General features: G+C 40.2%; 1 protein-coding gene across 1 annotated transcript; it reads left to right on the top strand.

Annotated features, from left to right (window-relative positions):
• Positions 1-912: 912 nt before the first annotated feature.
• Positions 913-27906, top strand: abca4b (ATP-binding cassette, sub-family A (ABC1), member 4b). The gene is made up of 50 exons (XM_010768559.1): positions 913-978; positions 1240-1333; positions 1487-1628; positions 1842-1981; positions 3443-3570; positions 4528-4725; positions 7640-7729; positions 8589-8823; positions 9086-9225; positions 11092-11208; positions 11420-11617; positions 13327-13532; positions 13616-13792; positions 13935-14157; positions 15671-15892; positions 16016-16220; positions 16343-16420; positions 16558-16743; positions 17344-17521; positions 17638-17769; positions 17908-18047; positions 18163-18300; positions 18487-18665; positions 18895-18997; positions 19794-19999; positions 20363-20411; positions 20564-20641; positions 20911-21086; positions 21247-21371; positions 21486-21584; positions 21667-21856; positions 21942-22036; positions 22445-22477; positions 22618-22723; positions 22828-22902; positions 23085-23254; positions 23439-23616; positions 23785-23900; positions 24022-24169; positions 24243-24366; positions 24656-24785; positions 24887-25007; positions 25103-25165; positions 25254-25360; positions 25448-25589; positions 26053-26187; positions 26298-26401; positions 26482-26574; positions 26703-26952; positions 27075-27906. Exons 1-50 carry the CDS (start codon positions 913-915, stop codon positions 27192-27194), a joined length of 6948 nt encoding a protein of 2315 aa, XP_010766861.1. The 3' UTR covers positions 27195-27906.

Below are 27906 nucleotides of genomic sequence, written 5' to 3'. Positions count from 1 at the left end.
CATGGTGGTCTGTTAATGTTTTTCTTAACAACTTGCTGCATCTTTATTTATTTAAAGAAGTATTCCTACCTGTTCCGTTATGAAACGTTTTTTGTAATATTATACAGTAAAAATCTTTATTACTAAAAGTAGCATGACGCGTGACAGCATGGTTTAGAGCTGCTTATATCTTTTAAAAGTGCATTTATACATTTGTTTTAAACAGAAGTAGGATTATAACATAAATAGGATTACACTGTATAATATGGGCAGGTGGTTAGGTCATATGCCTCTACAAATCGGTGAGAGCGCTAGCAGTCTCCCAGCCTTCAGAAAGGAGATTAAATCAATCTGCTTAAGTATTCACAAGGTCTGGATTCTAGCTGTGCTAGCAAACCTAAGGAGTGCTCGCCGCTCGGTAGAAAATGTGCTGTTATGTTTCATGTACTGGGTCTCACTCTACAGTACGAGTGTTCTCCTGAGGTAAGTGATTTGTCCTTCTGGACTGTAACCATGCTTTGGAATTTAGCTGATATATCTGTAATTTGTGATCTGGTAGCAATACAATTGCACAATAGCAATGACTCACATAAGTTAAAGTTACTTTTATTGCATGCACTTTGAATATGCAATTCACTGTTTTGAGGTATTGACAGTGCTGAAGGAATTACGAGCTGTAGAACGTAATGCTAACCATGTGAAGCGTATTGAGCTCATTAACCTCTGTTTCCAGCCATGTATGGGTTACTCAGGATAGACACCTCTGTGATGGAAACAAAAAATATGTAGCTTTTCTAAATTCTAATTAATTTGTTGAATCAGAAATGTTTTTAAGTAAACATGAAATGGCTTAGCTAAAAATAGCACTGTGGACTGGTTGATTGCAGGTTTGTGGGCTGGTGCCAGGCCCTGCAGGGCTGAAAAGGAGAAACCATGGGGGCAGGAAGACAGGTCAGACTCCTGCTGTGGAAAAACTGGACTATCCGCAGGAGGCAGAGGGTAAAATCCCCCCATCCATCATTTACACACTGCATTTATCCCTGTGAGAGTTGTAGTTAGCTAAAATTCCTTCAGGTCTGTAGATTTTAGCAAATATTTGACTGAACGTTTTTTTTAATCATTATTTATTCTTCTAGCTATACTGCAATATGTTTGTTACAGAAAAATGGGCCAAGTTGTCGCCCAGACACGCATACTATGAAACTGCACTAGTTTAGAATTGTTGCAGATTTACAAAGTTTATATTATAATTCATACCAGATGCGTTTCTTCATGGAGATCATGTGGCCTGTTATGCTGTGCATGGGACTGGTGTGGCTTAGACGAGTGAATCCGCTTTATCGTCAACATGAATGTAAGCAAACTGTCACTGTTTACTGAAAAATATCAAACATTTAAATCCAAATTTCACAGAGACAAATATATAATGTCGTGTGACATCCTTTTAAGATACCTCATTGGTGACTTGTGTAAAGAACTGAAGCCAACAGTATCTCCTCTTCCTCAGGCCACTTCCCCAACAAGGCCATGCCGTCTTCAGGGGTCCTGCCATGGATTCAAGGAATCTTCTGTAATGCCAACAACCCTTGTTTTCAAGACCCTACCCGTGGTGAATCTCCTGGAGTGGTCTCCAACTACAACAACTCCATGTTGGTATCACCCTGGGATTTAGGGGGAGGTCATTAAGAGGAATCAAATTCTATCCACGTTTGATCTGAGATAAAAGAACACAATGTATTGGACTAAAAAAAAAATCTAAATATCTCCTGGTTAAGACAAACATACACATTCATTGTGTGTATGTTTGAAGTTGTATTGTATGTAAAAATAATAACTGTGTGATTTAACATTGACTTCCTTAGATTTGCTCGGTTCTACACGGATGCCCAGGAGCTTCTTTTTAGCGACCCAGAGTTCCTGCAGCTAGGTCGCCTCTGGGGGGAACTGAATGCTATGAGTAACTTCATGGACACCCTGCGCACACATCCAGAACACATTTCAGGTCAGTGCTTCATCCGGAGATCAAAATACTCTGAAATTGTCTGTCGGAGCAGTTCAAACGTCAGTTCGGGCATTCTGGTTGCTTTTTTCACGGGAGCAATTATAGCTGGCAGAAAAATAAATAAAAATAATAAGAGTTTTCACTTAGAAGTGATATAAATGTTGACATACAGCCTGACTACATTTAGCATTGCAATCTATTCTTAGTGTCCTTCTTAGCTCAATGTCCTCTGACTCAAAAATACCTTGGTCTAAATCATATCTCACACATTCATTTCCCATCCCTCTGTGTACCTGTGCAGGCTAAAAGGCTTACTTCACGAGGGTTTATGGAAGGCTCTTCACATAAGCTGCTTACTTTCACCAGTGTGTTGTTTATTTGGTGGGAAAGCAATTCACATAACTTTCATCCATGTTCCTCTCCATGAGAGAACATAAACACTGATCCCATCTAAAGGGACAAAATGCAAACAATTCTCTCTTCATGTCAACATATGCATGTACAGCTATACTGTCTACGTACAAACAGTAGGTTTCCCAGCTAAATCTACAGAAAACCTTTCTGAGGGGAGCTGACTGAAGCTAAGTGCATTCCAGCCTGTGAATGATTACATCCTGGTTCTTTTTGTGCCGCCACTCTCAGGGAGAAACATGTATATGGACTAACAGAGCTAACACAGATATGGATCCACATTCCACACAATTTCCCATGAGGCCTAGAAAAGAAAATGTAATCATTTTGAGAACCAAGTTATGTAATTTTAAAAAAAAAGACTCATATAGCATAACACGTTTGGGTGGACACGTATGTTTCATGTGCAAGACCCTTGCAAAGGTGTTTGATACTAATAATTAGACACATAAGAAATAGTTGGACTTTGTCAATACATTTATTTGCTTTATGGAGGAGAATGAGATGACGAGATCTATGTCCACTCCTATTACTCCAGTTTACATAAAGCTTTAACCAGCAGCTGGTTAGCTTAACTTAGCACAAAGACCAAAGCAATGGGATTTAGCTAGCCTACCGCCACTTTTGAAATTCAGCAATTAACGTTTTATCTCATTTGTAAAATCTATAGAATGAAAGTGTACATTTAGATTTTTCAAATGAATATCTTGGTCCAGTTCTTCTCCCCTTCTTGCTTTCAGCTTTCTTTGTGGTTTCCAGTGGTGCATGAGGACACAAGGCGAGTCACTTTAGGCGGAATCTGGATGCAGGCCACAGTGACAATTCATTTGGCAGAGCACACTTTATTCATGCACAGACAAGCCACTAAAAATAATGAGACAGTGCAGAGTTGAAGTGTCTACATCCTGTGTTCCTATTGTTTTAATGAAACCATTGTCACAACTTGCCAAATAAGTTTTATTTTACTTATCTGGTATCCACTGGGTTAATGGATTGTCACAGATGACAATAGCTTGGGTTTATTATATTTTTACTGATCTCTCTTTGTAGGCCGAGGAATAAAGGTGGAGGCTATCCTAAAGGACGATGAGCTGCTGACATCATTCCTGCTGAGAGACATTCCTCTGACACAGGCTGTGGTGTATCAACTAGTAAATGCCCAAATCAGGCCTGAACAGGTACACAGGCACACATGCACATACATGATAGGGTTGAACAGTTAAGGATATAATGTTTAGCATTTCAACCTTAATTCATCATTACTTTTGAAATATTCCTGTGATGCCAGAAACACAACCATTGACGTAAAGACTCTTATCATATGAAAGCCTTGCGCAACATATGATTTAAGATGATGTTAACAAGTCTTTTGTTGAGAACATATTCTACAAGTAAAGACTTGCTTCAGTGTTTCTGGGAACATTCACAATGTGATTCATTGGTATCAGTAGTTTTGGCTGAACAACAGCTGGAAGAAAGCTCCCTTTGGCAACCTACAAACAGGAAAACACACAAATATATCCATATATGCCACTTTGTCCAGACACATGAGGCCAGCTGGATTCCTCCTACTTTGGTTTCGTTCACTGATTCATTGCTTGCTTGACGGCAATGTACAATACAAATGAATCACTAACTTTAAAAAAGCGTTTGAACATCGTATAATGTTTACTTCTGTAGTGATGCAGGCTTTACAATTACGGCGACTTAGTTGTTACATTTCATCCATTAATCAATCCCCTATTTTAATTATTGGGGGCTCCTTTACCGAAGTGCATTTCACAAGAGGGAAGAAGCTGAACAGCTGAACATATATTCACATCCATAGATACGCAAATGGGCTGTTTGGAGTTTACACTTGAGATATCTTGTTAATTTGAAAGTAAGTCAATATATAGTACATAGATAATGTGTATTATATATAAATCAACACATATACTACATTTTTAGCTTAGTATTCCCCGTCTCAGAGGGTGCGTTACATTATAATTCAATGTTTAAAGCTTTGATTTGAAAGCTATTTTGATTAAGGTAAGGAAGACAACATATTGACCTGTGAAGTTCAATAATAGACATTAATAATATCAGAATGTGAATGTTTGAAACCAACCTAACCTATCTTTGGATTTCTTCAGTTTGCCTCTGGGGTTCCAGACTTGCATTTAAAGGATATTGCATGCAGTCTGAACCTGCTGGAGAGATTCCTCATCTTCCCCAGCAAAAGAGGACTCCACTCTGTTCGCAACGCCATGTGCATCCTTACTCCTCAACGGCTACAGATCATTGAGGACAAATTATACGCAAATGTCGACTTTTTCAAGCTCTTTCGGACGGTCAGTGCTTTTGTAATGTTACAGTAGCAGCACATATCAAGGAACTGTTGAAAACTATTATTGATAAATAATGAATTTAATTGTACCCTCAGTAGGTTGTGGATATGTGCCATGGCTCTTTAAGAGCTACAACTTTTAATCGTTTAACACGTTTTACTTACTTTAAAAAGAAAGCTGTTTAATCAAAAACACCAATCTTCAATAATTAATCCCAGTACTTTCTATACATTAACACACTGTTTACCACCAGTGACCAGCAATCCATTGTGGTCAGACTGTATAAAGCTCCTATAAAAATCCTTTTAACGCAGGATAAGCATACATTTAACAGGATTTGGCTCCATTTTAGGCATAGTAAAAGGCCTGTATAGAGCTGTGGTTGGATGACTCCCATCTGGGATGATGCCATGTTTATTAGCTTATATGCAAACATTTTCAATGGCTATTCACAGAAGACTGAGCCAACTGCTAGCTGAAAGACGTGATGCTAATCTGTCATAGGCCAATAAAGTTTTTGGCAAAATGAGACATTTGAAAAATATCAATCAAGCAGTGTGATGTAAATGCTTAATTTTAACCACAGTATGTGTCTGATTAATGAATTAGTCTTGTTGACAAGTTAATTAATCAAGAGCTTTTGTTTTTCGCTTTTTTGAAATAAAAAAAGAAACATACTGTATATAATAGAAAACCTTTTTAGGTTCTTAAATGATATCATACTTTTTTATGATCTGCAGTTTATAGCCATTTTTATTTTACTCAACTATTTCAGAGTCATCAAAACGTAATGATATACCTAATTGCATCGTCACACAGCTTCAGCTCTGTTTCAGTAAGATGTACTGTGTATTTTGCAAATTGTATTATCTCATGGTTGAGGCAGAGCAAAACTTAACAAGCCAACACAGGCATAGCATTCAGCATTTCAGGTCAGGAGCAGCAATGGATAAAATGTTGGTAGTATTTTTATAGGGCTGACTCACAGGGTGGAACAAGTGTTCCTTAAAGAAATGCAGGTTGGCTTTGTGTTGGGTAAATAAAGTCTACTACAGTACACAATTACCCAGGAACGTTAAAGAACTGCCACAATATACAATGTACAACAGGTATGCATATAAGATACATTTCAAGTAACATTTTATTAATATTTTTGAAAGGCTGGAATACTTACAAAATTAATATCATGTATAGAAATAATTATAAATATATAATTATAAAAACAATATATAATATAATGGATCATATTATTGCATTTAGATAAAGAACGCAGGTCAAACTCAAGTTCTTAACACAGGATTTACTGTAGTATAATTAAGCAATAGCTCACGACAGGCCGTGGATATGCTCATTATATCACAGCTAAGGTGCGTGGTTCGGCCCGACGCGAAGCTGCAGGCAGTTTGCTTTTCAGCCCAACGGTATACTGTTTTTCTCAGACGCGGAGGGATACTGACTTGTTGTGAAAAGTAATTTACAATTCTACCCGTGGTATACGCTCAGTATATCACGGCTATCAGATTGCTTGATTTGACTTGTCCGTTTTATAAGTAGTTTTAATCTAATTTTATAAATATAGCAAACAATAGAGACAAAATGTCACTCAAACAAAGATAACAAAATTACCTCTAAGAATTATTGAAATAATAGGCTGAAGAAACTACCTCGGTATTACTCATAAGCAGGGCCCTTTTTGCCAGACTTAATTTAGAGCGTGTTGCAGCACTCTGAACATGTTTTAAATTGGTACGGCTGATGTGAAACAGCCATGAGCATTAGCTAAGCATGCAGACGTGGCCTTGGTCTGTAATTAGCTTAGTGAACAGACACTCCTCTCTTTAGTAACCACAGTGCACTTAGAGTCAACACAGGCTACAATAAGAAAGACAGCAACAATGGCTGACCCCTGCCTCATCCCAAACAATCCCATAAGACCGGGCCAAGTGTGTTTAGCTGTCTGTCTGAGTCTGCCTTGTGCTATAGCAGCGATAAACTAAAATGCTTTTTGAGGCTATTTGTGACCCAGATTAATTATTTACTTTCTTTGGGTTGAAATAAATTCCGTGTGAAAATCCAATCTCACTCTGTGTGGAAAATAGTTATTTACAATACCCCCTTCCCTGGGGGATATACATAATGACAATGCTACCACAGATTATAAATTACTGGAATTACATTTTTAAAATCCAATAATTAATTAATACATTTTTAAGAATGGACAAAATGCCCTTTTGCCCATCTGAATTAAGTAAACGGGTGTTCTGAAGAGATATCCTTCAAAAATGTTGTATTATGTGCCAATGATATATTTATTGTTTGTGTTGTTGCAGGATTGTAAACAGTTGAAAAGCTAACTGAGGAAGTGGTGATTGTCTGTCTGTGCGGACATATCTCTGACACGATGAATCTAAATATGTGACAGGGAAGGATGTCTGCTCTGGCAATTTTGTGTCTTAGCCTTGTGTTGCTGCCTGGAATCTGTAGTCTATTGTGTTGTAAGCTGCCTGGAGGATCTTTAGGCTCAGCAGCAGATCCTCAAGAGAAGGCAATGCTCACAATATATTATATAGGCCTATTAATAGCAAAGCCAAGTATTCATCTCTGGTCCACTAAGACATGTGTATGTCACTGCATAAGCTTAGCTTTCTTTATAGCACAAAAACACATTTCCTCATGGCACAAAATGAAGTTTTATTGTGTCTGCCACAGACACTTTGAGTATATCATGTATCCAAATACTTTTAACTTGATATTATGCTAACTCGTCAGACTGGCTGTTATCAAGGACAGGTATCATCTTATTCCTCTTCCTGATCAAAACAAACAAAGAAGATCCAGGGATTAGTAACTTCCTCTGGGCCAGGAAGAAATTGGGTTTATGTGTTTAATTAAAGAATACATTTATTTTCCCCTCCAGCTTCCTATGGTGCTGGACTATCACTCAAAGGGCATTGAAATTCAGCTCTGGGTACAGGTCGTCTCCGCTGTCTCGGAAAAACTGCGAGAGGTAAGTCTAGCTCCATCCAAAAGTTCACCGCTTTCTTTTTTTAGCTGCCAGGAAACAGTTGCTTCCTCTTGCCTGAGTTTTTACACAAACACAGACAGTAGGGGGATATCATTTAGTGCGTATGAGGAAGGCTAAATCCAGCCTCAAAAACAGATATATCATCATTATGGGATCATCCCAATGGAAACACTGAGGCTGCAAGAAAACCTGAAGCCCCTTAGAAATGGAAAATGTTAAACACCAGGGATGATTGAATGATCTGTTTTTGTTTGATTATGTCTTTCTCTCCCTAAAGTAGAGTCTGTGCATGCACAATCAACTTATTTTGCTTGGATTACTTTAAGCAGGGTTTTTACCTCTGTGAAGTGTCTCATTGCGTGGTTGTATTTTGGTCACTATTAGATGTTGTATGGACGTGGTTCAGTGTCCATAGCAATGTTGACTTTGATGATATGATAAATACTGAATTTGTGCAACTGTTTCAATTTGTGGTGTACCTGTCATGGGTGTGTGGAAATGTTTTGTTGTTTGTTGTGGAAGTTTCCATGGGATATTCAGAGTAGCTGACAATTTGTCATCCTGTTGGCAAGACACTTGTCTTTGTCTCAAACCACAGAGACTAGAGTCCAGACAGACGACGTGAAAGCACAACCTTGAATTTTTTTTTCAAACAAGCAAGGCTAAAAAAAATGAATCAATGCACAGGATTTTGTCCATGCAGTTGCTCATTGTCTGCACGGATTGACCAATGGTATTGTTGCTCAACATATCTTTAATATTTAAGAGCTATTATGATTTGTATTAAGTAACATGTAAAAACTGTTCTAATTTAAGCTCTTTCTTTCTTATATTTCAACAGTTGTCCCAGAGGAGTAGCTCCAGGGAGCTTCTTCAGGTCATGACTCCTCTCTTCCAGAACAATCTGTCTTTCAGGCAGGCGATGGCTGCTGCCTCCAGCCTGGTATGTGGCTACAGTGAAGGTGCTTTCTCCCGCGTTACCTCCTTTAATTGGTATGAGGACAATAACTACAAAGCCTTCCTAGGCATTGGCAGCGGCAAATCACGGAGCCACTACACATACGACAACAGCACCAGTGAGTAGACCATATATCATTATGGCAGATATTAGAGTAGGCATTGGTACAGTCACAAGCTATTGGTTTTTACTAAAGAACATGGACCTTGTTCTTGGAGTAACCCTACTCTAATTTGTGTCGAATATCATCAGATCTCTTTTTTTTTGTCAGAGTAACTAGGTTCTTTCTATATCAATTTTTTTTGATATCCATAAAAAAACGTTAATTTCATTATCTACGTTTCATAGAATTTTACAATTATACAACACATTCCCTGCAGCTCCTTTCTGCAATGAACTGATGGAAGAACTGGAGTCCAACCCTGTCACCAGGATTGTGTGGAACTCTGTGAAGCCCATGCTGATGGGACAGATCCTCTATGCACCCGATTCGCCGGCTGTCAGGCAGATCATAACAAATGTAAGCACCATTGGCCACTTGGTGGATAGATGTATCAATGTGGAGAGTGGAAGTGTAACTATGAACACTGTTAATACAATATTGTAGGAAATCAGTGGAAACACCTGATGCATTATGCTCAATTTGAATAGATAACAGGAGAACTGGGTTGTTGGCAGGATCATTAAACTGAAAAGAAAGTATGGCATTGACCGAGACAAACTAAGACAAGAAATATTGAAAAATGTCTGGAAATAAAGACTATTTCCAGATTACCACCTTCTAGTGACATCCATATCGTTGTCTTTGGAGCAAGCAAGCCTTCTGCAGGGGACAATGCATTTTCCCTCCAAAGGGGATCAGCTTTCCTCATGTCATGTCCAGCCCTTTGTATCTAGATGTAGATACGTGTTGGTCAAAGCCCTTCAGGGGCGACAGTCATGGATGGCTTGGTTGCAATGATCGGCTGTGGTGACTACCACAGAGTCTACTGGCGCCACAGCTTTTTCAATGTTATGTAAGCAGTAAGAGTTCGTCCTTAAAGTCTTGTGATCATTCGCACAAAGAGACACCCACAATCCTGTTTCCTCTTTCCTGACCTTTAATGCCCTCTTTGTTTTCCTCTTCCTTCAGATTGGTATCTTAATTGCACTTAGAAAGTAATGACTAAGGGGTTAATCCATTACTTTACGAGACCATAACATGGCCTCTACAGGGTCTGTGATTCCGTCCTCTTAACTCTGTCATGCATCAGGTTGTTTCAGAAGAAACCCCAAGTGAGGCACCATGCATTTAAACATGTGTTTCTACGCTTTATGTGACTGCTCTTGTGTAATGGTAAACTATGCAAGTCTTACCTGTATCTGACATAAAATACGATTGAACTTGTTTATTCTTACTACCTCATTTAATTTTTGTAATTTTTCTATATGGAAATGGAAATGACTTAATTTCACTTAAGGTCAACTCAAACAACATCAGTAAGTCAAGCATAACTGGTAGGCGCCATGTTTGCGATGGTGTTGGACCCTGTTCTTTTTAACTAAGCTTGCTGACTGAAGGTTTATGCTGAGTTAGGCACAACATACCATCTAGGAACACTACAGCATTCCTCCACTGCCATCTTGAAGAAATCAACTCAAGACATCCCCCAGTCCCCTTTCTGTTTTAAACAGCCCCGGGGAATTGAGGAAGCACTCACTTGTGGGAACCTGACTGGGATTCACTGGGCAGGCTGAATGCATTCGGCCAGTTGTCACCAACAGCCTCCATTGTCACCCCAGCTCCATTGTCCCCATTGTCACCCAAAATCAGACACACACAAGAGGAAGGCGTTTAATTGGGTGTACTCTTGAGCGCTTTCATCCCCCACTGCACATGAATGCATACTGAAATAGCCAGTCTTTGGTATTTGCCACACAAAGCACTGTACCCACACACATCCATGGTTTTCACGATAAGCGTGCAGTAAATATTTGACAATTTGGCAGAGAGTGCATTTGTTTCACAGTTGCTGGTTATCTGAACTGGCCCGCGGGAATTCTTTTTGTGAGAATGTGTGTGTTGTCTTTGGAAAGCCTGTTTTCACAGAGAGTTTGATGTGGGAATGGTATGTAGCAGGAGATTAGGAGAACAGTGACAATGTTTGCATTTGAGTTTCTGAATGTCTTACACATGTGCACGCGTATCCTGTACATGAGTTTGAAGTTTTCCCCAAATGTCTGTATTTGCACGTGTTCCCATATTTCTGTATGGTGTGCACTTAGATATTGGCATTTGTGAAAATAGATGTTTATTTTTTAAAACAATTTCCTGACATAGCAATGTTGAAACACAAACCACTTTGTCACGTTCACATGCACACACACTTTAACATCCCTCCCGTAGGCAAACACTACATTTGAGGAGCTGGAGCGGCTGAGGACGATGGGGAAGGCATGGGAGGAAGTGGCTCCTCAGATCTGGGCTTTTTTCCAAGATGGCGTCCAAGTCAAGATGATCCGGGTAGGACAGCAATATAGTCTGACTGAAAAATTACGTTTACAACATCAAACTACAAGTTATGAAAAAACCTTTAAAGTTATTTCGTCAAATCATGTGTTTGTAGTGGAAACTCCTTTTTTATGCAACCAAATATTGCAAAAATCTTTAATACTAAATTGAATACCCTAATTGTGGTTATAAATGACAACATACTAGCTGCCTTTCGTTTCAGGACACCATCAACAATCCATCAGTGATGGATTTCATTGACAGGAGTCTAGAGGAGTCTCCGCTCTCCTCCAAACACATCCTCAACTTCCTGTACAACGGTCCACCTGAGGACCGTCCAGCTGACGTCCCTGGATTTGACTGGCGTGACATCTTCAACATCACTGACCGGGTCATTCAGATGCTAAACCAACATGGTGATGTGAGTGGACATCACTTTGATCTATCTTTCTAGCATTTCCTTTGTTTTGTAATAGGCCCTTACTTGAATCTAAAATACCACAGCCTGGAGGTATATGTGTAAGCGTGGAGAATTATACTGACCAGTCAAAGGGGGATCCACATTTCAAGATTAAACTTAGGTGCCAGGATTGTTTTTGCTAACTTCTCCCATTGGGTTCTGACGGCAAGAATGTGGACTGTTTTCTTTCACTCCACCTGAGATGTCAAGTTCTAGGACAGGCCTATTCATGGTATAATCCAATCAAGCGCAGGTGTTGTCACTTGTTGATTTCAATAATCTGGTTGGATAACCATTATGTGCTCAATACCACTGTTGATGTGATGTGGGCATTTAGATAAGCTTTTTTTCGTCTCTGCAATTTGTCCGCCAATCCAAAAACATTGAAATCTACCCAGGTGGGCGAGGGCCAAAGCAACAAACTAGCTGTCGAGTCCCTTTTGTTTACTGTCGATGGAGTGGAGGGTAAAATAAAAAAAAACAGAAAAACATCTCAAACCTTCTCTTGTGTGAGCTCTCCACATTTAACTGAGGAATGCATTTTAGAACAAAGTTAAAAACACCCCTTTCCGTACGGAGGCTAATCGGGATGAGAGGCCTATCACACTGGGGGGTGACATGGGGGGCACCTTGAGGCCTGGCTGGATGCATGGTTGGTGCTCTTTGTTTTTGTCCAAGTTGAAGCTTACAGCACTTGAGTGTGACAGGGAGAGAAGGAACGATTGAGGCCGATTAGATACAGCTGTCACTCCATCCACCATCCTTTATAAAGGGCCAACAATGACTGTGGGCTTGAAGGCTGGTTGGCTGCACGTTGGTGGTATGCAGGCATATCACATCACACAGTAGGGCTGCAGTGTTAGTAGCTGAATGCTTTGGCAATTAAGGGACGGCCTTTGAGATTTAAATAATTAGTCGGGTGTGTTTGGTGTACATTGTGTCTCTAAGTGTATAAATGCGTACATTTGGATGCATGGCAAATTGTGTGTAGCCAATGTGTGTTTTGGGTTTGGGTTGTATCTGTGCATAGGATCTCAGGGGTAGATTGTTGTTTTCGAGGGTTTCTTTTGGAACATCGCTGTCCCTATTTGCTTTAGCTTACAGTGAATGGCTATGTTAGACACGCTTTGAATGGAAGAGGCAACCACTGCCGGAGTTTCTCTGCAAATGGGGGCAGATATTTTGGATTAAAGTGACTAAAGCCAACATTCGCAATTCCAGACTTTACATTTTTGGGCCAGGCTAGCAACCAGGTTCTACAAATTGTGATGTGATTGTGATCTGTTAGGTGCTGTAGATTCACCATTTTTGTCCAGACTGTACATTTTCAACAATAATAGAATTACAAATTCTACAAACATTCATTGTCTCCAGAGGATGAATCCATGATTACTCTGATTGAAGCCATTTCCATCCACGTTCCACGTGTCCAGTAAAATTATTTGACTTCACTCTCGGAACAGCACAAGACATTCATGGTTTCCAGAAAATACCCTGTTGACTTTTACCTGAAAAACAAGTGTCATTCCCATCAGCCTAAGCTCTACTGTTTTAGAGCTATTTAGAAAACGGTACCATGACTAAGATCTAAGATTGTGGATATGGCATAAGATGGTGTATGATATGGCAAACATTATACCTTTTTTAATGGATTCTTCTCCCTCCTTCAGTGTGTACTGCTAGATAAGTTTGTGGCTGTGTCTGATGAGAACACCATCACTCATCGAGCCTTGGACCTGTTAAAGGACAACAAGTTCTGGGCAGGCCTCGTCTTCGTTAATATGCACTCTTGGACCACCGATGTCCCACCTCATGTTAAGTTCAAGATTCGGATGGATATTGATGCAGTGGAGCGTACCAATAAGGTCAAAGACAGGTATAAATAAACAGTTAAGTGGAAATGATGAGTTTAGTATAATGATAATAAACTTGCCAAATAAATATATTTGTAATGCTTAGGTATTGGGACCCGGGCCCCAGAGCTGATCCTATGGATGACTTTCGCTATGTTTGGGGAGGCTTTGCTTATCTTCAGGACATCATAGAGCACGGGATCATCAAGACTCAGACAGGAAAGGAGTGGCCAATGGGTATTTACCTACAGCAGATGCCCTACCCTTGTTATGTGGATGACCTGTGAGTAAAAAAACATCAAAACATATCTACTTTTTTAAAACAGTGTAACTTATATATTCCCAGAATCACAAAATGGTGGTGTACTGCTTCAGTAACTGTGTCATTCCCCTCTATATTGTTCTCCTTCCTCCCCTTTATTTAGCTTCATGCTCGCATTGAACCGCTGTTTCCCAATCTTCATGGTACTGGCCTGGGTCTACTCTGTGTCCATGATTGTCAAGAGTATTGTCCTGGAGAAGGAACTGCGCCTGAAGGAGACCATGAAGGCCATGGGGGTCACTAATGGAGTCATCTGGTCCACTTGGTTTATTGACAGCTTCCTCATGATGGGCATTAGCACGGCGCTCCTAACCGCCATCATCATGGTGAGGATGGATTTTTTTTAAAACTGTCCAAAGTTCTTCTTACCTGCAACATCATAAATGTTTCAAACAAGCACTGTTTGTTTAGACAGAATACCTGGTTCCAAAGTTGGCAGAACACTGATGATGCAAAGTATAAAATCTGTAATCATGTTATCATCATTTTATTGTCATTAGCCGCTTTCACACCAAGTACTTTGCCGTACTTAGTGCCGGCACTTAGTACCCCAGGCCCAGGGCACTAAGTACCAATCGCGTTCACACCGGAGTACTTTTCCCTGAGGGAAGATTACGCAAATGAGCCGCTGACGTCACTTCGTCTTCTTCTGCTTTGGGTTTACTGGCAGGCCGCAAACAACTTCACGGCGTATACTGCCACCCGAAGTCCCCGGCCAGAAGTCCCCGGAACTAAGGACTGGCTTCAGTAGAAAGCAGCTTCTACTGAAGCCTTCCGAGTAAAACGCCAGAACGCCGACACCTCTCCATATGCTGTGAAGAAATATAAGCTGGTGTTGATTGGTGCTGCTTGCAAAGTGTGTATTCTCTCCGTTGGTGCGCGGGACTAATGCTAATGCTAATAATGCTAATGCCAGCAAATACAATGGTGACTTCAACTTTTCAGAGTTTTACGGGGCGTGGAATTCGCCCAGCCAATAGAAATTGGTACTTTTTTGGTACTTTTTTGGTACCACCTCTCTAGCAGGCACTAAAAATGGGGGTACAAGTACTCTTTTTGGTGTGAACGTGACATAGGGGTAGCCTACTAACGGAACTAAACGGGAAAAGTACGAGGAAAAGTACTCCTGTGTGAACGCGCCTCATAGTTAAAAGTTATTTTTCCTTGACATAATGAATTACCAATAGGGCCTCGCTGATTGCATACCTATAAATCATTGATGAGAGAACCGTGAATACCATGACATCATGAGAATTTCTGTCAACAACTTTAAAGGAATGGGCTGGTCAATGATTAACTTATCTATGTTGTAAAAATCACAAGTCATCCCATGTAGTCAGCTAACATCTTCTTTTAAGATGTGCTGTTCTGACCTCTAGTGGACGATATATGTAATTAGATTTTTAATACTAAACTAACCCAAAGAATATCCATGTCATTAATATGGTATTTATAAGCCCATAACATGGAAAATTGGCTAAATATACCTTTTGATTATGTTTAACATCTTAAGGTTTCTAAATATTTCAAACTGGCTATAAACAAACAAGTTTGATTCAAATGACAACGCAAAAAACATGCAGATTATTCCAATTTGATTATAAAAACACTGCATCCTTTAATATTTTTGCTCAATTAAAGCATTATATTTATAGCAATGCCGATACAAAATATATTTAAATTAAATCAGATATGATCAAAATGATTTCCCCTTAACTTACCATGCCCTGTTATTGAGAATATGAATCACTATGTCTCTTGGATCCACAGTGTGTTTGATGGTCCTATGCTGATTCAGTGCATTGCATGTTATACAAATCCCTCTTTGTGTTTCCATAGGGAGGAAGGGTCCTGAACTACAGCAACGGCATCATCCTTTTCCTTTTTTTGCTCAGCTTTACTATGGCTACCATCATGCAATGCTTCCTCCTCAGCGTCTTCTTCAACCAGGCCAACCTAGCAGCAGCCTGCTGTGGGATCGTTTACTTTACCCTTTACCTCCCGCACATCTTCTGCTTCGCATGGCAAGACCGCATCACAAAGGATATGAAGCTGTTGCTGGTTGGTGTCCCATTCAGATGCCCATCAGACATTCACAAAGTCTATGTTAAATTAACTACATGGTTAAATGTTACGTTTAATAAAGTAGAACAAATACCATTTTATTATTGTCTCTTTCCTTAGAGTCTGCTGTCCCAAGTGGCGTTTGGCTTTGGAACAGAGTACCTGTCGCGATATGAGGAGCAGGGCCTGGGTCTGCAGTGGGACAACATCCGAACCAGCCCTTTGGAAGGGGATGAGTTCTCCTTTCTTACTTCCATCAGTATGATGGTCCTGGACACTGTGCTTTATGCTGTGTTGGCCTGGTACCTGGACAATGTCTTCCCTGGTCAGTGTAACAGGAATACATGAATGCTTAGGTTACAACTTTTTCTGTCAATCAAAAAAATACTTTAATTTCTTTACAGGTTAACTGTAGCTGAAGTAATATGTATATTGTTTTCATTATAGGCCAGTATGGAATTAGTCGTCCGTTTTACTTCCCCTTCCTGCGCTGTTATTGGTTTAACAGTGTGTCGCCGGATTTAGGTAAGCTTACTTTCTTAAATTTACCCTGTTCATTATTGTGCATAAGAAAAGTGTTATACTTACGGGAGAGACATTCATTCAGCGACATAATGTGTAAATTATAGCCATTTTAAAAATCCTTTCTTTTGTCTTCAAAGGTGACGAAAAACTACATTTGGATAAAAAATGCTCTGATAGCATGGCCAACAAAGAGCAAGGAGAGCTGCAGAAGCAAGAGGAAAATGAAAACCAAAATCAAGAGGAGGAGAAGACTCAGGAGGAGACGGCTTCATGTGAACACCAGGAGAACCAGGCTGAGGCAGAGGAGAACCAGGAGAAAGAAGGTATACTAGTTACATACAAGTTATGTGTGCAAAGCTGGTTTTCTTACACAGAGAGCTATTCCTTCCTGAAATAACTGCTCCTCATATTCTACCACAGGGTATTAAGGATACAGTTCTATCATACTACCATCTATCATTCTATTATTACACATTACAGCTGCATTTGTCTTTCAAGACTGATCACATGAGCAAATTACAGCATAATTCCACATAATACAGAGTTTAATAATTATGTTATCATGCAATATTTATCCAACTACAGTAGATTATCTCTTTATAGGATTAGAGCCATTTCTCTATTTGCACACATCACATTCATTGGGTGGGAACTCAGTGCCCTTGTGTTTGTTTGCATTTGCTGGCATATGTGAACATACTGTTAGCTTCTCAGTTTCCTGCTTAGTTAATAAGTGAGGGACACTGTTTTCTTCACACAGTTTGGAATACCAGACCACTGATCTCATATTTGGAAATAAAACAGCCTTTTTTTGTTTACTAAAAGTCAAAGGAAATTATATGTGGTTGTGATTGTCACTTTGTACGATTTGGTTAACTTCCAGACACATTTGTAATACATGTGGTTCTCTTTGTTGTATGAAGGTCAGTCATTCTTTGAAGCAGAGCCAGCTGACCTGGTGAAGGGTGTTTGTATTCAGGACCTGGTCAAGGTGTTCAGTGGTAACCCTACGCCAGCAGTGGATGGACTTAGCATCAGCTTTTATGAGAGCCAGATTACTGCCTTTCTGGGACAGAATGGGGCTGGGAAGACCACCACCATGTATGTCACACAGATGCATTCTCACACACACAAAAACATAAACCAAAAGGCTTATGTAGCCAGGGGACAAAATGTTCCTCCCTACTGATTGTTCTCTCTCTTTCTCTTCTTCCCAGGTCTATCTTGACTGGTATGTTCCCTCCCACCTCAGGGACAGCCACCATCTACAACAAGGACATCCGCACAGACATGGACACCATCCGCCTGTCTCTGGGAATGTGCCCTCAACACAACATTCTTTTTCAGCAGTATGTAACTCTTAATGATAGTAGTTTTGATAGATTGCTTGGTTTATAGTACCACATTAAAATGTAATACAAATAAAAACATGGATTCAGTGTGTTACATGTAAGTTGTAACTGGATTATTGCTTTCCCCTCTTTCAGTATGACTGTAGCGGAACATATCCTCTTCTACTCGCAATTGAAAGGCCGTTCAATAGCAGAGGCCGAGCAGGAGGTGGAGAACATGCTGCAGGATCTGGGTCTTCCACACAAGAGAAATGAACTGACCCAGAACCTCTCAGGTCTGTCTGGATACTTAAAAAAAAAGAAAAGATGGTCCCAATTTAGTATTCTGGTACAAACGGACCATACAAGCCAAACACACATCTGAGTCGTGCACTTTATGTGTTCATCCAGGTGGAATGCAGAGGAAGTTATCAGTAGCTTTGGCGTTTGTTGGTGGGGCCAAGGTGGTGATCCTGGATGAGCCCACTTCCGGGGTAGACCCCTACTCCAGACGCTCCATTTGGGACCTGCTGCTCAAATATCGTGCAGGTAAGTCTGACCCCTGGTGGCTAGAAAAGGGGATAGAGTCTTAATGTGATGGTGCTGTGGAGGTTGTCTGCACCGGCACCACTGGAGGACATTTTCTAAAAGGCTTTTCCCACAGAATCATCAAAAATTCTTTCATATCTCTTTATTTACCCCTTCTATGTTGCCCCTCTTTGTCACATGTCGCAGGACGCACAGTGATCATGTCCACACACCACATGGACGAGGCGGACCTGCTGAGTGACAGGGTGGCGATCATCTCTCAGGGCCGCCTCTGCTGCTCCGGTTCCCCTATCTTCCTCAAGAACTGTTTTGGCGCAGGTTTCTACCTCACTCTTGTAAGAAAAATGAAACATGATACCAAAAAGGTGAGAACAAATGAGAATGAAGCCTTGTTTGTGTTTTGTTTGCATGGCACAAAGGGGTAGATTTAAAAGTGACATGATGAATAAGAAGGTGGATTTAAATATACTGCCACATTTTTTGTCTGGCTAGAACAACATATGAAAGAGCATTTGTGATTTGAACGAGTCTCTCTGAGACTGAGGGTGAGCAATATATGTAAAACATGCTTTAAAGTAAAATGTTGTCCTGCAGGCCAGCTGTCACTTAACAGAGGATTGCTCCTGTTGCTGTTCAATGTGTTCAAAGTTTAAAGTGGACCAGGAGGAGATTCAGACTTCAGACAGACAGCTGGATGGTAAGTTCCAAATAATGTGTTTGTGTTGTTATTTCTGAGGCCTGTGTCTACTGCCAAGTTCATTGTCAATATCCTTAAACATGTTTTAGGTCTATTCAACTTCTAAGTTATTAATACCTTTGTCATAATCTCTTAATCATGTTAGTCAATAGCTCGTTTGCACTGGATTGTAGTCAGTCTACGTACTGTAGATGCTGCCAACACACCTAGAAACACCCTCTATTAACGTACACACAATTATCTTTATACCCTTTAAAGGTCAATTTGATGTTCAGTTGTTCTCCACCACATGCTGTAGCTTAATGTGTTGTTCTTCTTTTTTTAATTCATAACTGTGATTATCATCTTCTTACAGCACATTTCTGTCACCTGTCACTTTTCAGATATTTTAATAATACTGTTGACTGTTTACCTTACATTCTCAAGGTCCTTATTTAAAAAAGATATTCACTTACGATAATATGTGTGTAAATAATGCACTACCACTTAATCCACAGTTTTTTTTACAGTTATGGTTAAGGACTCTCCCTACACAAATATTTTGAGTGGCAAGAGACAATTGAACCTCAAAGTTAAAAATGAATTTGACTTCTGGCATAATTATAATAAATGAGTTTTGAAAATGTTTATAGATATTAAACATCATTAACGTGATTCATTTTGACAACAATAATTGTGTAATAAAAATCAGATAATGACAACCCTAAGACAGGCAACAACAAACAAACAAACAAACAAACAAACCAATAACTTGTGCAGGATGTTGAAATAAGGCAATAATAATCTTGTCCCCCAGGTAACATGGAAAGCATCACAGCCCTGATCAAGCATCACGTGCCCCAGGCTCGGCTCATCGAGGCCATTGGCCAGGAGCTGACCTACCTGCTGCCAAACCAAAACTTCCAGCACAGAGCGTACGCCAGCTTGTTCAGAGAGCTGGAGGAAACCCTGGTGGACAGCGGCCTGAGCAGCTTTGGGGTCTCCGACACATCGCTCGAGGAGGTGTGTGAAAATAATAGGAAAAAAAATGAAGCAGTTGTCATCTTGAGAATGCAGTTGTGATTTATTGGTCAAATAAAAAAAGTTATTTACATTAACACATTTACATTGCAGTCTCGGGACTTAAGAAATTAGACAATGTCTGCCCGCTGAATCAAACCTAGTTTTAGTCATTGAAATGCAAATGGTGTTTTCATTTCCAGTGCTAAATTTAATGTAATACCAATATTAAAAAAAACGAGTGTTTTATTGAAACAATCAGTCATACAGACGCTGCCTGACATTCACCTTTACAGTGATTACGCTCTCTAATAAAGAGCATATGTTCATCTTGGATTCTAACAATAACAAGCTATGTGTTTGTAGATCTTCCTAAAGGTCACTGCTAGTGGGACCAACAGGAAATGTATTCCAGGTAAATACATACAATAACATTTGTAGCCTATTCCCCAACCTCTGTTTCCTGTCATGTTGAGTTGTTGTGAGTCTGAATGTGTAGCTGTATTTCTCGTAGCCCACTCATTGTGTGTACTTCATCCTTTGTATTCAATTCTCTAACTCCCTCAGACAAGAAATCATTGCAACAGATCTGTCGTAGACTCTGTGGATTCAACAGAGTGGCAGTTGATATGGAACCACCGAAAGGTGACAATGGCTTTTAGTTGACAGCTCTGGACAAATGCTGCTGTTGCCGAAAATAAATATAATTTATGAATGGTTAGATTTTATTTTGGATCCTAATGACAAACCAGTATCATGTTAAGAAGATGAACTATATCCCTTAGGCTAGTTCAGTGTGCAGTTAAATATTTGTTTCTACAAATGATGTGCTTGCTGGCTAGCCTTTTTAATTTAGAATTTGCAACGCACGTGCAAGTCAGACTGTGCAACTTGACTTGAGCTCTATATTCTAGATTCAGATGGGCCTTTGAAAACCAATGGCCGGGGCCCATGTGATGTCTCGGACGGCACTGCAGGCCGGGGGTCCTACCAGGTCAGAGGGGTGCGTCTCACAATCAAACAGTTCTTCGCACTGCTGATCAAGAGATTGCATCATGCAACGCGATCTTACAAAGACTTCTTCGCCCAGGTAACCTTACCATCATCTAGCAAACCACATTTCAATGCAGTAATCTAAATATAATTGTATGTTTTAGGTGTTACCCCAATATGTTCTAGGGCCTTGATCTTAATTAGAGCATTGTTGCATCTGTTTTTTTACATGGCACATGTGTTTATGTCTTTGGTAGATTGTGCTGCCAGCCAGTTTTGTTTTTGTGGCCCTGACGTTCACTCTGATCGTTCCACCTTTCGGAGAGTATCCAAGTCTGACCCTCAGTCCCTGGATGTATGGGAGACAGTACACCTTCTTCCGGTGGGCAAAATGGACACAATGTCACCAAAGAGAAGATTCACCAAATCAATCAGATCAGAACAATACTTATTGACTTAAAATGCTCATTGTCGTTTTCTGATTTTACCATTGCAGCAATGAGCGTCCTATGGATGCTCAGATGAGATACTTTGGTGAGGTGCTGTTGAACAAGCCTGGCTTTGGGACACGTTGCATGGTGGATGAGCCACTTGAGTAAGTCACCTACACATATATTGATCATTTTTCCCTCTATACTGTTTGTTTTTCTCACTAAGTAAATGTATTCCACTGGTAGAGATTTCCCATGTCACAACATCACTACAGAGTGGGAGATGCCCCTGATTAACCCCGTCCTGATAGAAATGCTGGCCGGCCCAGAATGGACCTCCCTCAGACCGTCTCCCGACTGTCAGTGCAGCACTCCCAGTAAACTCACCATGCTCCCTGTGTGTCCTGCTGGAGCTGGAGGCCTGCCACCTCCACAGGTATGGACTTGGGTCATTTATGATAAAAATGACTTCTATTGCTGATCATATTAAATATAAAGTCTTTGTTTATCTTTTGCACCAGAGGATCCAGTCAACAGGTGATGTTCTCATGGACCTAACAGGCAGGAGCATCTCTGACTACCTGGTGAAGACCTACCCCAGCCTCATCAGAACCAGGTATAAGAGCCTGTACACCCTTTCCAAAGGAAGAGCTTTCTTATTTAATGCATTCATTATTTATACTTATAAAATATTTGTACTATATTTTCTCTCCTCTAGATTGACCTAAACTTAGAAAGCAAAACACTGTTACTGTATTAAATCAAAGATGTAAGATGTGTGCGTGACCCTCAATTAAAAAGTACATTATATTACAATCCGGTAATACGCCGCAGCCGACTAAGGCCGCTATGCAACAGTGGAGGATTAGAGAAACAGATGTTTGCCTGGCACTCTGTGGCGAAGTTGGGAGGTGGAACTTCCACCCCGCTGCGGAACCCGTGGTGGGACCCCTGAGTCAGACGGTTCGTCTTGTAATGTTATGTAATGTTAATATTAAAGTGCGAAATGTTTCTTCTCTTTCAGCTTGAAGAGCAAATATTGGGTGAATGAACAAAGGTAATTTCATGACTTGACTAAATGCTTGGTAATGCAGTTCTCCATCTAGTGGTGCAATAATGTTGTACAGTTTTTGGGCTGCAGTAGTTCCAGGTAGAGTAAGGCTTTGTAGATGTCAGCAGGGTTTGCTCTGTGTCCAGGTATGGAGGTATATCAGTGGGAGGGCAGCTTCCTCTTTTAGAGCTGCAGCCAAAGACCATCAGGGATGTAGCAGCACAGATGGGACGACTGCTCAATGTCACTGGGGTAGGCTTTAAAACTCAACATTATGGGCTTGTTTATTTCTTCCGCACTTTTATGATTGTTTCTTTGTCAACCTTAATTTGCTCCACTGTAATTTTTGTTTGCAGGGAAAATACTCCAAGCAAACGCTAAAGGACATAGGAACCTTCCTCAAATTTATGGAAACTCAAAACAATGTCAAGGTCAGTTCCAATAATGCCTCTTCAGCAGCATACAACCTTCTTTAATGTGATCGTCTTGTCTCATTGTGGAAAAACATTTAATAGACTTTACATCATTTTCTCACAGACCAAGTAAATGATGTGGTTTGGGATATGTCAAACATTATAAATCGTCACTGATCAAGTACATTGTCTTCCGACAGGTGTGGTACAACAATAAAGGCTGGCATGCCATGGTTTCCTTTATGAATGTGGCTAACAACGCCATCCTTCGTGCAAACCTGCCGAAAGGAGCTAACCTGGATACATATGGAATCACTGCCATCAACCACCCTCTGAACCTCACCAAAGAACAGCTGTCTGAGATCACTGTGTGAGTCACCAATGGCTGGACAGATCAGATTACATTTCAAAATGTAAAACCTTTCTGGGTATTTGCTAGGAAAACTAAAAACTATTCTAAGAAATAGCATCACCAGGTTGTAATACTTGTGAAGTAGGTCAAGTATTCTGTTTTTTTAAGTGTCTCTAATAACTTTCCTCCCTTCTTTCCCTAGCCTGACCACCTCAGTGGATGCAGTGGTGGCCATTTGTGTCATCTTTGCCATGTCCTTCGTTCCTGCCAGCTTCGTGCTCTATTTAATCCAGGAGAGGGTTACCCAGGCCAAACACCTGCAGTTTGTCAGTGGTGTCAGTCCATTGGTGTACTGGATGGCCAACTTCCTCTGGGACATGGTACAGTGACCCTTTTACCTTGTAAGGTGTGCAATAATGTTTTTTAAGAACAACACATTTAAAGACACCCAAATGTAAATTGGCTTCTTGCAGTTTGCTCATAAGAGAACTTTATTGACCCATCTTCTGGAGCATGCATATCCTTATTGTTTTATTGTTTTTTGACAGTTGAATTACTCCATTAGTGCAGCGTTGGTGGTTGAAATATTCATATTTTTTGATAAGAAGTGCTACACCTCACCAACCAACATCCAGCCACTTATTTCCTTGCTTATGCTGTATGGGTAAGTGTTTGCATTTTTTTTACAACAAAGAATCATTTTTTCTCAATCTTAGTAGCTTTGCTTTTTGCGACATTCTTTGGGCTTACCTAATGCTTTTTTCCTCTCTCTCTTTCTCTCTCAGCTGGTCTGTGACGCCCATGATGTACCCCATGTCTTTTGCATTCAGCGTCCCCAGCACAGCATACGTCTCTTTGTCATGTATCAACCTCTTCATTGGAATCAACAGCAGTGCCATCACCTTCATCCTGGACCTCTTTGAGGGCACCTCAGTAAGAACACAGGGCTTGAAATGCCATTTTGCATGCATCTTCCATAGTACCCTAATTTGGATTTCTTTTACAGGCCTTGTACAGGTTCAACCAGATGTTAAAGACTGTGCTGCTCATCTTCCCACATTACTGCCTGGGCCGAGGTCTCATAGACATGGCCATGAACCAGGCTGTGACTGATATCTACGCTCGCTTTGGTAAGGACACACACATGCTCATACGTACATGTTACATCCATCAAATACTTATAGCAACAAAAACCTCCCAATGCTCGACAGTCTGAATGTATTCTGGCTAAATGGCTGCATAACAAATTTGGACCAGTAAACTGCAGGGTCGTAAACCCTCTGTTTGCACCAAATAGGACAACATATGAAATCTACCAATACAAATACAATCCCTCTTTTTACCTTGCATTGTAACTTTTGTTAACAGAATGGCAGATAATCTGACTGAAAAGTGTGCATGTGGTTTGTATTTCCTCAGGTGAGGACTACAGTCCGGACCCCTATAACTGGGACTTCTTGGGGAAGAACCTTTTCTGCATGGCTGTTGAAGGATTTCTATATTTCATCTTGAACCTTCTGTTTCAGTATCGCTTCTGCCTGGATCACTGGTAAGCGTAGTGGAGCTTAAATTGGGGAACTGATAGAGCAAAGATAATTGTTCTTTGATATTACATTGAGTGTGATAACAAAACACTTCTTCCATTGGCAGGATGTCAGATTGCACCAGGCCTCCTATTGTGGATGAAGATTTAGACGTGGCAGAGGAACGAGATCGACTCTATAAGTGTGAAAAAACAAATGACATCTTATGCGTACGGGACCTGTCCAAGGTAAGACATGTTTGTTTGCCAAAATGTATGTTAAACGAAGGATTTCTGTCTAAAAAGTATACTGTCATATTTTGTTTTCATTTTTGCCTTGCCAGACATACACAGGAGCAATCATCCCTGCAGTGGATCGAATCTGTGTCGCAGTGTCACCTGGACAGGTTTGTGTGATAAAACACACTGAGGCAATTGACTTCACAGAGGGAGCATTCTGTATATTCATTATATCTTTCATGTTTTTTCCTCCAGTGCTTTGGTCTACTTGGGGTAAATGGAGCAGGGAAAACAACAACCTTTAAAATGTTAACTGGAGACATTGATGTCACCTCAGGGAAGGCCTCAGTTGCTGGTCACAGGTCTGTAATAATTGTTTTTACAAATAGAAAGAACACATTTTAATTTAACAAACATTTTACCCAAAGTGTTTCTTCCTAAATCTGTAGCATTCTGACCAACATCCTGGATGTCCACCAGAACATGGGGTACTGCCCACAGTTTGATGCCATAGATGAGCTGCTAACAGGCAGAGAACATCTCCACCTCTACGCTCGCCTGCGTGGAGTTCCAGAGTCTGAGATCAGCAGGGTGAGGTGCAGCTATTGCCACGAAATAAATCATTTAAAGCTGGACCTGACAGTTGTAGGCAGCACTGCAAATGAGAAATATGATGAGTAAAAAAAAGAGTGATATCTTATAATAGAGACTATTAAAATAATGAAGATAAACCAAAAAAAAGTATATCTATTTTGAGAAAGAATTAGACCAGTAGTGGGGCATTAAAGAAGCTACAGTATATATTTTGAGTAATGCCAAAATAGATCCACAGATAAGAACATATGTTTTGTCAAGCTTGTACTACCCTTATATAAAGCATTTAAATATCATTGTCATAATATTATAGTGTTTTAAAGAATGAAAGATAGGTTAGAAACCCTGTGTTATTAGAAACTACAATGTATGAATAGTGTCTTTTCAATATTTAAACCTGACAAGTAGTCCTTGACCTAATTGTAAAATAAGGCACTAATAGTATCCTTCACATGCGCAGGTTGCAGAGTGGGCCATTCAGAAACTGGATCTGTCAGAGTATGCCAGCCAAAGTGCTGGGACCTACAGCGGGGGCAACAAGAGAAAACTCTCCACAGCGATCGCCATGATAGGCTGCCCTGCGCTGGTGCTACTGGTAAGACCAACGCTCCCCATTGATTTGTTGGGATTAGAAGAGATGTGGTATTTAATATGCAAGATGACTGTGTGTATGTTAATGTATTTTTTGTAATCACTGTACATAAGGATGAGCCCACTACAGGCATGGACCCTCTCTCCAGACGCTTCCTGTGGAACTCCATCATGAGTGTTATTCAAGACGGACGTGCTGTGGTCCTCACCTCACATAGGTAATTTATCTAGTGTGGCTAACTGACTGTGTGTGTGAATGCATTTCATTGAATTCTAATTCCACCATCTTTCTTTACAGTATGGAGGAATGTGAGGCGCTGTGTACCCGCTTAGCAATTATGGTTAATGGATCCTTTAAGTGTTTGGGAACTATTCAGCATCTGAAATACAAGTTAGTCATTATACTTCCATATCATGTATCAATATTTCTAATTATATTCCTGAAACATTAATGAACCAATTCGAATTTTTGGAAAGTGTTTTGATTTTTCGTTTTTCTTTACATCAATGTTACTGTAGGTTTGGTGACGGCTACGTGGTGACCATGAAGATAAGGGCAGCTAAACCTGGTTGTTCCCCAGACCTGACCCCTGCTGAAGCCTTCATGGAGAGCACCTTCCCCGGCTGCATACAGAGAGAGAAACACCACAACACTCTGCAGTACAAGATTTCCTTCTCCTCCCTGGCTAAGATCTTTCAAATGGTCCTAGCTAACAAAGACAAGCTCAACATAGAGGACTACTCAGTGTCCCAAACCACTCTTGACCAGGTAAATGAGCCTATTGAAACATGATCAATTATGAAATGGAAATTTGCCAAAATCCACAGCAGCTGTTTATTTGTTTTAGGGAAATAGGTTCATCTTCATTTTTTCTATGTATTTCCCTGTAGGTTTTTGTGAATTTCGCCAAGCAACAGTCTAGAGAGGACGAAGCTATCGTGTTGCATCCAAAAGCTGCTGGGGCACAGCGATATATTGAAGCAATACCCTTCAAGCCTTTGAAGAAGTGAACTTACTTTCATGAGTTGAACTAGAGGACAATGCTTTGGAGGAATGAAAGTTGAACCTCCTTTTCAAATAAAACAGTCAAAAGAAGAATCTCTACATTCTGCAGGGTCTGTTGGAGACAAGTGACTTATGCCTTCATATTTGAGCAAAAAAAGGGTGTATATCACATCATTGGAGGGGCCTTTTGAGTGGGGCAGTCCTTGTTGATCCATTATGTGGGGTTGGATCTTGAAAAGCAGTTCGTGATTGAAGCAGCCCTATGTAGGACATGATCATATATGTCATATTTGACTGTTGATTTGACATGTTGCAATACTCTTATTTTCCAGTAATGCAGTAAATCGGCTTTGGAATTTGGAAAGTGTGGCACATGTGCGTGCTTTATGTTCCAAGTCTTGCTCACCTTGTAGGCCTTGCAAACTAAAAAACAGAACTTGATCTGTATAACAGGGTCCGTGACTTTGATTGCTTACGTGTAAAAAAAAGTTCAATATCATGTTGTGATGGGAATGTGGAGAAAGCATGAAGGTTCCGTGTTTTTTTTTAATTTGCTTTCAGACGCCATATTTTTTTTGCCTTCTACAGATTTGCAGAATAAGCACTCAGAAAAATATTCTTAGCACTTTATTGATGCAGCTTTAATTGAAGCATCATAATTATTTTCAAGATGTTCTGCTAGTGCAATACAGCTAATGCTTTCTTTTTTTTTTTTTT

This window comes from Notothenia coriiceps, unplaced genomic scaffold (assembly GCF_000735185.1).
Source record: "Notothenia coriiceps isolate Sejong01 unplaced genomic scaffold, NC01 NC01_scaffold00005788, whole genome shotgun sequence".
Classification (NCBI taxonomy): domain Eukaryota; kingdom Metazoa; phylum Chordata; class Actinopteri; order Perciformes; family Nototheniidae; genus Notothenia; species Notothenia coriiceps.
This window is presented reverse-complemented; position numbering and strand designations above follow the sequence as displayed.